This window comes from Nicotiana tabacum, chromosome 4 (genome assembly GCF_000715075.1).
Source record: "Nicotiana tabacum cultivar K326 chromosome 4, ASM71507v2, whole genome shotgun sequence".
NCBI classification, from domain to species: Eukaryota; Viridiplantae; Streptophyta; class Magnoliopsida; order Solanales; family Solanaceae; genus Nicotiana; species Nicotiana tabacum.
This window is the reverse complement of record NC_134083.1, coordinates 48,914,332-48,924,158: the sequence shown is the minus strand read 5'-3', so window position 1 is coordinate 48,924,158 and position 9,827 is coordinate 48,914,332. Positions and strand designations below refer to the sequence as shown.

The 9,827-nt window shown below is 36.8% G+C and overlaps 1 protein-coding gene across 1 annotated transcript; it reads right to left on the bottom strand.

Annotated features, from left to right (window-relative positions):
* Positions 1–2,445: 2,445 nt before the first annotated feature.
* Positions 2,446–7,570, bottom strand: LOC107770386 (long chain base biosynthesis protein 2a). The gene is made up of 12 exons (XM_016589688.2): positions 7,071–7,570; positions 6,930–6,995; positions 6,148–6,236; positions 5,739–5,884; positions 5,539–5,663; positions 5,350–5,443; positions 5,082–5,245; positions 4,711–4,872; positions 3,781–3,907; positions 3,492–3,658; positions 3,280–3,387; positions 2,446–2,702 (listed from the first exon to the last, which is right to left on the bottom strand). Exons 1-12 carry the CDS (start codon positions 7,194–7,196, stop codon positions 2,607–2,609), a joined length of 1,470 nt encoding a protein of 489 aa, XP_016445174.1. The 5' UTR covers positions 7,197–7,570; the 3' UTR covers positions 2,446–2,606.
* Between the last annotated feature and the right edge of the window lie 2,257 nt (positions 7,571–9,827).

The window sequence follows — 9,827 nt, the reverse complement described above, 5'->3', positions numbered from 1 at the left end:
TCCCTATTCCGATCTGTCGTTACGTGTTGTCGCAATTGACATGTGTTAGAGGGATTGTCAAGAGAGTCGGCTCAGGTATGTTAAGGCTAAGCCCTTCCTTCATTTTGGCATGATCTCGTAATTACATGTGTTTGATAACAAGGCATAAAGAGAAGTTCATACTCCCAAACTTATATACATTATCCTAGTCTCATAAATTACAGTATTCTCCTTATCGTGATTTCATATTTAATTGAGTATTGTCTTCTTCCAGTCAAGAGAGCAGAGAGCCTATATATACAGTATTACAGTATTTTCATTACCATCGAGCTATAATCTATGGACAGGCCCCTATTGGGCAACCTCTGATCAGATGGTAAGTTATATACCGAGCCTACTGTGGTCGAGCGCCTATGAGCGAGCCCAGTTGGCCGAGATACAGAGCCTAGTGTGGTCGAATGCCTATGAGCGAGACTACTACGGCTGAGCAGTTGTATATATACCGAGCCTTATGGGACCGGATATCTATTTTACTTACTATATTGAGAGAATTGAGTCAGTATCAGCAAGTAAGTATATCTTCAGATTATCTTTGACTCCCAGTTACTTTCAGTTATTATATTATCAGTTCAATTTAAGCTTTCGGTATATTGCCTTAGATACTCGGTACTTTATTTCGTACTGACATCCCTTTTTCTGGGGGCGCTGCATTTTATGCGTGCAGGTTCAGACAGACAGACGGGTAGACCTCCTCATTAGGTGTTGCCCGAGTTCAGCTTGATCGGTAAGCTCCATGCTCTTCGGAGTTGCTGTGTCTAGAGCTTTATGTACATCTTGTGTATATATGTATATATGTTATGAGTAGGTCGGGGTCCTGTTCTGATCACAGTATATCCATCAGTAGATGCTTGTAGACCTATCATGTCAGTTAGTGCAGTATGTTGGGCTTGTAGGCCTTTTATATATATTTTGTTGGTTTGCCAGCCGTAGTAGTTATGACGGCCTTGTCTGCCCAGCTTTATATTGATGTTTAGTTAGCATTCGCAATTGTTTTGCAATGTGGCCCATGGCCAAAGTATGACATTATATGTTCAGAGTCCCTTAGTCGCAAATTGGTACGCAATGATAGGTGAGGCACCAGGTGCCAGTCTCGGCCCCCAGGTTCGGGGGGTGACAATGTGAACTCTCTAACGAAGAAATCACGGCTTAAAATGAAGAAATCACCTAACTGCAAGCTCTCTTCTCCATTCTTACCTATATAAAATAATGCTTAGCTCTTTCTGCAACTCTTTTTTTGCTTTATTCTTTTGAGATATAGGGTGTGTTTGGTACGAAGAAAAATGTTTTTCAATTTTTTCATGTTTGGTTGGCTTAAATGTTTTTGAAAATATTTTCCTTATGAACTCATTTTCCTCCAATTGAAGGAAAATATTTTCCTTATCAAGAGAAGGGAAAATATTTTTCCAAAACTCCTTCTCATCCTTCCCCACCCTCACCCATCCACCTAACCCCACCCCCTCTCTATTTTTTTCAAATTTTAATTTTTTTTTTTCCGTCACCACCCACCCTACACACCTCTCCCCCCTAAAAAGTATTTTTTTTTTTGTAATTTTAATTTTTTGTTTTTTTTTTGTTTTTCTGCACCACCCATCCCACTGCTCCAACCCCGCACAAAAAAAGTTTTTTTTTTTGTAATTTCAATTTTTTGTTTTTTCGTTTTTGTGCGCACACACACACCCTCCTCCTCCTCCTCCTCCTCCTCCCCCTCCCCTGGGAAAAAAATATTTTTTATATATATTTTCAGTTTTAGTTTTTTCATCTTTCGGTTTACAGGTTCGAAATTTTACAAGTTCCAAAGTTATGAGTTCAGAGGTTTATGTGTTTAGAAGTTTACGGGTTTAGAAATTATAAAGTTTACGGGTTCGAAATTTAGCGGTTTTAAAAGTTTAGAGGTTCGGAAGTTTATGAAATTTGTGAGTTCAAAAGGTTGTTGGTTCGAAAGGTTATGACTTCATGTTTATTGTATTTACATTATTTATGAATACTCTTGAGAAGTTATTTTCCTTAATTTGTGTACCAAACACCGGAAAATGATTAAGATTATTACTTGTTTTCCAAAAAAAAATTTTTTGGAATACATTTTCTACGGAAAACATTTTCCTTTATACCAAACACACCCATAAAGTAGGACAGATTTTGCTCATTCGTTGTAAACTTGTAAGGCTGTCAACTAGGGATCGAAACTAGTTTCAAGAGACGTCAAATAAAATAAACGACTGGCGTTTACTCGAAACAGCTGGAAGTATAATGAAAAGAGAACCACCTGATTAACTTTATATCATTACCAGCAATTAGTCGTCAATTTCTTTAACCAATCCAGCAAAACCGCCATCATTCACAGTTTGTCTGCACTTTCGTTATTTCACAGCATGTACTCCTTTCATGAAATATTAATCAATGCTTACGTTAAGGTAAAAACTTAAGACTATAATTAATAAGTTACAACTTTCTGTACAAGGAAACGACAAAATTTTCACACATCATATCCAAAGGATTTCAAAATCATACATGAACAATAAACAACAGCTCGGAAACTCCTTCGGAGAACTAAAATAAAACTAAAGTAATCATTCCAGCTTGACTCTGTTTTCTTCTAGCTGTTGTTTCTTGGGCTCAGCGGGGAAGTATTTTATGCCAACTACATCACCAACTCTGCTGATAACCTGGTAAATGCAAGAATTTGTAATTAGCTAATCAGTATGCTATATGGACTTCCTTTTTTTCTTTTGACAGATAGTCCATGGCCTGATCTGGTGATGTTGTTCCCTCTCACAAGATTTGATCACTGAGATATTTAAATATGCCATCCACGCATGAGGATTCCAGTAAAATGTCCTTAATAGTCTAAAATAGGATCTCAGCTATTGACTACCCCCCCCCCCCCCCCCAAAAAAAAAAAATCCAATCAGGAAAAGAGGATGAATATGGGAAGGTTGAGGTTAGCTCAAACCTAGCAGCTCCTTATACAAGCATAAGGATGAAAATCAATTACCTCATCAGTTAGAGCCAAATTATGCGTAAAGCAATGTGTTAGTTCAAAAGTGTCTACTTTAAAGATTAACGACAGCTGCATGAAAGAAATATCTTAAGTGCAAGTGACAAAGTGGTAACGGATAACTCATCGCATAAAGGTTATGTGAAAGTTTATACTGACTGCAATTAGTATCTGACATAGTGAGGGTATAAAACATGAGAATTTGCTCCTCAGAAAAAAGAAGGAAATTAAGTGCAAGCTCTAACCTCCAGTGCTTTGTTAAGATCTTCCCGTGAGTGAGCAGCAGAAATACATATGCGTGCTCTGGCCAAAAGTAAAGGGGTTGCTGGAAAACCAACAATCACTACGGCCACCTACAATAGCGGCACACGAAGTAAATTCCAAGATAAGAACAAATGTAAATTTAAACAATAACCAGTCTGTTAAACAATGAGCCTGAAATGACAAGAAATTGTACATTCTGTTTGAGACATTCCCGTGAAAAAGCGGGTATTTTTGCAGGATTGTAGAGCATGATGGGCATCACAGGAGAATCATTGTCCCCAAGGACTTCAAAACCCATCTTCTGCAGTTCTGATCGGAAAAAATTGCTATTTTCACGAATGCGTGCCAGTTTTTGAGCCCCTACAATAATAAAGTAGCTCTAAAGATCAGTACACAATTTTTATTACCCCGGTATTCAGATGCCATTAGAATGATAACAAAGTGTAAAATAGGAGTGAATTTTGATAGTCAAAGTTTCTGACCTCTACTAGAACCATCTTCACCAAGTATAACCTTGATAGCAGAAATGATTTGTTGGGCAGCTGGAGGTGATATTGATGTGGCATACAGATGAGCTGGGCAAGTGTACTTCAAAAATTCAATAAGTTCCTGAAATTGGTGGTAAATGTCAAAATCAACGATTACAAAATAACATCACATTAACCTAAAGAAGGGCTCTTCAAGCACCAGCTAATAAGTTGGAAAAGAAAAATAGTTGAAAGAAAATCAGCCAAGTAATGCACTAGCAGTGTAAGGGAATGCTATGTTGCAAAAGAATAGGCGAAAGGCTCAAAAACAAAGCTAGAGACATATCTGTCTCAATGGAATGTTTAGCATCACATTAGGTTGCTAAGTTTGACACAGTTTTAATTTCATTTTTTTTCTGATAAGGTAAAGATAAACACTCGTTAAAAATTAGGTTTTCTGGAGAAGATAGGAAAACAGAATAAAAAGGAATGACCAATGAAGATAATCTGTAACAGATCTAGACCTCCAAGTAACATGTAGAGGGAATTCCATACCAGTTAAAGATTGAGGGAATCTAAACAGAAAACAAGAGTTGTTTTCATTTTGTTTTCTGTTCTTTCATGGGGATACAGAACAAAAGACAGTTGTTTATTCAATCTTATATTAAAAAATCTGAAAGATAATTATCTTATTGTTGCCTCATTGAGTCTTCACTAACATGAAGTCTGTCAGCAGAAGTGTCAACAATTTACAGATAGGACAAATGATGCAAGTGTCTGACACTGTAAAAGCAGTAGCATGAATATCTTTGGTTTCATGATTCCACCCTATTTGTCATATTTCCATACACTTCAACTAAATATTAGAAACAAAGAATTTATCTATAGACAATGAAAAAGCAAGTCAGCTAGCACCATTATATGATTGGCATTAAGGAAACATACTTTGGATCCAGCAATATAACCCCCACAAGAACCAAATGACTTTGTGAAAGTTCCCATCATAATGTCCACATCAGCCGTGTCAACTCCCAGGAGCTCACAGACCCCCCTTCCTGTTTTTCCAACAGCTCCAATGCTGTGAGCCTCATCCAAATAAACATATGCCTGCAATGAGAAAAATACATCACAAACAAAGTCATGAGAAAATTAAACCAAATGGAGTCTCCTAAGGCCTACAAAAGAAAATTAGTCCCTCAAATAAAAGAGAGCTTCGTATAAAATTGAGACAATTATTGTCATGCCAATGAAGAAGTACAAGCCTAGCTCTTCGAGCAATTATCAATGACTAAAAACATAGTAATTCTGAGCACTACCTTGTATTTCTTGCATATGGCAACAATCTCCGGAAGCTGGCATAGCTCCCCTTCCATGCTGTATATGCCCTCCACTATAACAATTATCTTCTTCCACGGCCTGTGTGTTCTGGGTTGTCCCTCAGCAATATGTTCTCTTAAAACCTTCTCCAAGTGAGAAGGTGCTAAAGAATTGAGGGCAAAGCAAAGCATTAATATGAAATACGATGAACTCACAGTATAAAAATGGTATGGTTGAAAGGATAAAGCCCAAGTTGCAGAAACTTACTGTTATGTTGAAAAACACGAATAGTAGCTCCAGACCCTCGAGCACCATTTACAATAGAGTTGTGGTTGAGAGAGTCGCTGATAATCAAACCTCCCTGTATGACCAAATTAAAAGATTAAATGACCAAATTAAAAGATAAATATAATCACAAATAAAACACAAGAATTAACTTTTAGAAACTATTCGTACCTTCCCAATCAAAACAGGAAGTATGGCTGAATTTGTTACATAACCCATGCCTGTAACGATGGCAGCTGGCTTGCCAACAAAATTAGCCACACATTCTTCCAATTCCGTATGGATGCTTGTGGTACCTGAGAAGACAAATTTAGAAGCAGAGTTCCCTACTCAGGGAGACACAGCAGCAACTTACACGAAATCATGCCTACCTCCATCTACTCGGGAACTGCAAGTGCTTGCAGAAAACTTTTTCAAAGACTCAATGACGCGAGGTGTACAATATTCATCAGATGCAGCAAAACCAAGGTAATTGTATGAACCCAAGTTTAGGCACCTTGAAACTTTGGTGGTCCGCCTGCACAATGTGCAAGTGCATGATTGTAAGAGTAAATATAGAAACATCAACTGCTCCTAAACTGTTAGGACTAATTTGGATATCATATATAAACAACAGATAAGGAGCCCTATAGCACCAGTCACCAGAGAAGTCAAAGCAACTTTACCTCTATAGTTCTCTAATAGTAGTATAAAAGAATAATGGGAGAAATTGCAATACCGAGTAGAACAATTTACAGAATGTTTAAATAAAATTAATTAAACTGAATGATCCATGCTCACTTTAGTGTCTTGTTATTGTCATTGGACACACGCTCCACCACATCGAACCAAGCATCAGGAGGACTACATATTGGCCGTCCAAAACAATCCTACAAGTAATGATAATATAAAGCATAGAAACCAAAAGTCAATGCTTGCACAGCAATGAATAACCAATAGCTAAACTTTTGGTCCAAGAATTTGTTTTTCTCTTGGATGCATTGATAAGATCCAGGAATTAACGATTCAGAAGAGATGAAAGAATACGAGATCTAAGGCATTGGCAATTCAAAAAGGTACACAACCAATAAAACTACACTGATAATAGAGTTTTCAACCTCTTTTACTTTATGAAGTCCTGTATTACTTATAAATCCATTCTCTATTTCACATATGGAAACTACACCTAAATATTCTAGCCGGGCAATTTGTGGTGACTATTTGAGTTCCGGATAAGAACCCTTCCAACCCATTGGTTATTCATTCACCCCATTAACTTACTTGAAATTGAAGAGTTCAATCTGACCTAAACCATTATGTTTCCCTTGAAAACATTTCCACTTCTCAAATCCCTCTTGCAATTACCAAGTTTGCAGAAATCGATGCAATTTCACAGCTAAAGTTTGCCGCCAATACATGATAATTACAGCAAATAAGTCGCTTTCTAAATCATGCCCAATAGCCATATATAAATACTAGCCATCAGCGGGGCATGTTGGGTCTCCCAATTAATTCCCCTAAGCATAATGCATACAAATTATGCATGAAAGTGTCGAAAACATTTTGGAATCAGGAGCAGTTACCTGAATGCGAAGATACAATCGGCGGATGTAGAAATCTTCAAGTCCTAAGCAGATCGGAGCATATCCCTAACATTTCAACGCTTCAAAATTCAAGCTCATTCCCATAATCAAAAATTGACGATACACAAGCGCGTAAATTACCTGAAGATTGCTGGCCTTCCACCAATCAAAGATTTTTCTGAAGAAATCACGGAATTGGCCAAAGGCGAAGAGCAGGCCATAGCTGAAGTAAGTTGTCAAGGCGGTCAGATATGGAATGGTGATCATATTTGGATCGGATCTGAAGAAGCAGAATCGGAGATCTCTGATGAGAGAGAAAAAAGAAGAGAGAGAAAGAGAGAGTGGAGAAAGGACAAGGGGGCAGAGGAGGCGGGAGCTGGAAGAAGGAACAAGGGAGAGGATTGGGTTTGAGTTTGACCAAATCCAATCCCCTCTTTTTTCCTGTTGAAATTACTTTGCTCTCTGATTTTTTTCAAAACAAAAGGAAATCTTGACTCTTGCTTTCTATATTGACGAATTTGGAAGTGGTGTGTTTTGCTATGATGATTGTACCTTCCTCTTTATTGGTGTAGCGACGGAAAGGGAAACGAAAATTGAAAAAAGGAAATTTCAAAGCCCACCAATTCTGAATGTTTGTTTTCAAGTTTGGAAGAATGAATAGAACAATGACATCTGTTTTCTCGTGGTACTGTTACCAAGTTGACAGCCCATTTGCTCTCTCTTTTCCTTTGTCCCCTTCTATCATTTCATGTTTTATTGTTTCTCTTTTACTTCCGATATTTTTTGGATAAAATATAAATTTAGTCATTCCATCACAATTAATTATATTTACTAACGAAAAAGTATATATTATATGTTTATAACACATATATATAGTATATATTTTATCTGTTATTATTTTTATATATCTCATATTTTTTTCCATTTGAAAATACTATAACATTCACTTTTTTGTCACGAGAAAAGTAGGCTTTTCGTGCTCAAATTTTTATTTTCTTAGATTTCGATTCTCTTAGGGGTTGTTTGGTATAGGCAATTAATTATCATATAAGAATTTTTATTACAACAACAACAAATCCAGTATTTTCCCACAAGTGGGGTTTGGGAAGGGTGAGATGTACGCAGCTTTACCCCTATCCTAGAAGATAAAGAGCTTGTTTCCGTTAGACCCTCGGCCAGAGAAATATAAGAATTTTTATTTAGTTAATATATTATTTAGTTGTGATTTCAAATGTATGATAAATAATTCATGCATTATTTTATATACCAATTGGTGTATTATTGTATCCTGCCATTAACATGAATTAATTAACCAATGTATAAGCTATATATGGATAAAAGGCCAAAATGACAAAATTAGCTTCTTCTTTTTCCTAGAAGCATATGAAGACCAAATATCATAAGGTCTAATTATAAATTTATTAGTTTTTAGTTTAAAGTCTAAACAAATATTTAGATATTCATTGTATACCTAAGTTTAGTGTAATGAATAAAAGCTAATAGATACGTCAAAGACCGTTGCCAGCTAGCTGCCATAATAAGAAGCATGCGAAGCAGCTAGAAGTACTTCTGTTTGCAGCCAATACAACCACAACCTAACATCCAATAAAAATAATTCATGTACTATTAATCCTTATATTATTATAACAACAACAACATACTCAATATTATCTCACACCGTGAGGGCTGGGGAGGATAGTGTGTACGCAAACCTTACCCCTACCTTGTGAGGATAGAGAGATTGTATCCAATAGACCCTCGACTCAGGAAAGTATAAGCACCACATTAGTGAAAATATAGACACGAAGGGACAATACCAAAAGCCATATAAAAGCAGAATAAAAACAACAAGATAGTAAGGTGATCAACAATGAAAGAAAATAACAGTTACTCATAAAAACCTTACTACCAACAGAAAGCGAGATTGCATGCCAATACTACGGTTATAAACACTCTGGACTACCTACTTTACTATCATAATCCTCGACCTTCATACCTTCCTATCAAGGGTCATGTCCTCAGTCAGTTGAAGTTGCGCCATGTCTTGCCTAATCACCTCTCACAGCCTCTTCTTTGGCCTACCTCTACCTCTCCGTAGGCCCTCCAATGTCAACCTCTTACACCTCCTCACCGGAGCGTCTGTGCTCCTCCTCCTCACATGACCAAACCACTTAAGTCATGCTTCCCGCATCTTGTCCTCAATAGGGACCACACCCACATTGTCGTGAATAACCTCATTTATGATCATATCTAACTTGGTGTGCCCGCACATCCATCTCAACATGCTCATCTCTGCTACCTTCACCTTCTAGACATGAGCGATCTTGACTGGCCAACACTCAGCCCGTACAACATTGTTGGCCTGACCACCACTTTGTAGAACTTACCTTTAAGTTTCGATGGCACCTTCTTGTCACACAAAAATACTGGAAGCGAGTCTTTATTTCATCTATCCCGCCTCAATACGATGTGTGACATCTTCATCAATCTTTACATTTTGATCGAGTAACTTATTAATGTTGGCTAGTGCAAAGATAGATTGGATAGAAAAGTATATGTAGAATTTTGTTTCATATGTAACGATAAATTTATATAATGCCAATAAAATTAAATGATATGTGTATTTAAACCCTTATAATGTGCATACACATAACTCCTAATACATTTTAATTTGACACTTCTCGGAGGACATATGTCATGTATACCCAACTTGTTATAAATGTAATTTACTCGATAACTCCTGAGAGCTCCGGTGAAGGTAGCTACGGGTTAAGTAACAGGTTTCGGAAATTCAGTAATTTTTCGTTAGACCTTATATATGTATAAAAAAAGTTATTAAATATCCATAAATATTAGATTGTAAACCAAGTTATTAACTTAAAATCAATGTAGAAATTC

Coding starts and splice junctions, on each gene's coding strand:
- LOC107770386 (XM_016589688.2), bottom strand. CDS start 7,196: ATGATCACCATTCCATATCTGACCGCCTTGACAACTTACTTCAGCTAT. Junction 5,246..5,349: donor TCGTGTTTTTCAACATAACA/GTAAGTTTCTGC, acceptor TCAATTCTTTAG/CACCTTCTCACTTGGAGAAG. Junction 3,659..3,780: donor TGAAGATGGTTCTAGTAGAG/GTCAGAAACTTT, acceptor TTATTATTGTAG/GGGCTCAAAAACTGGCACGC.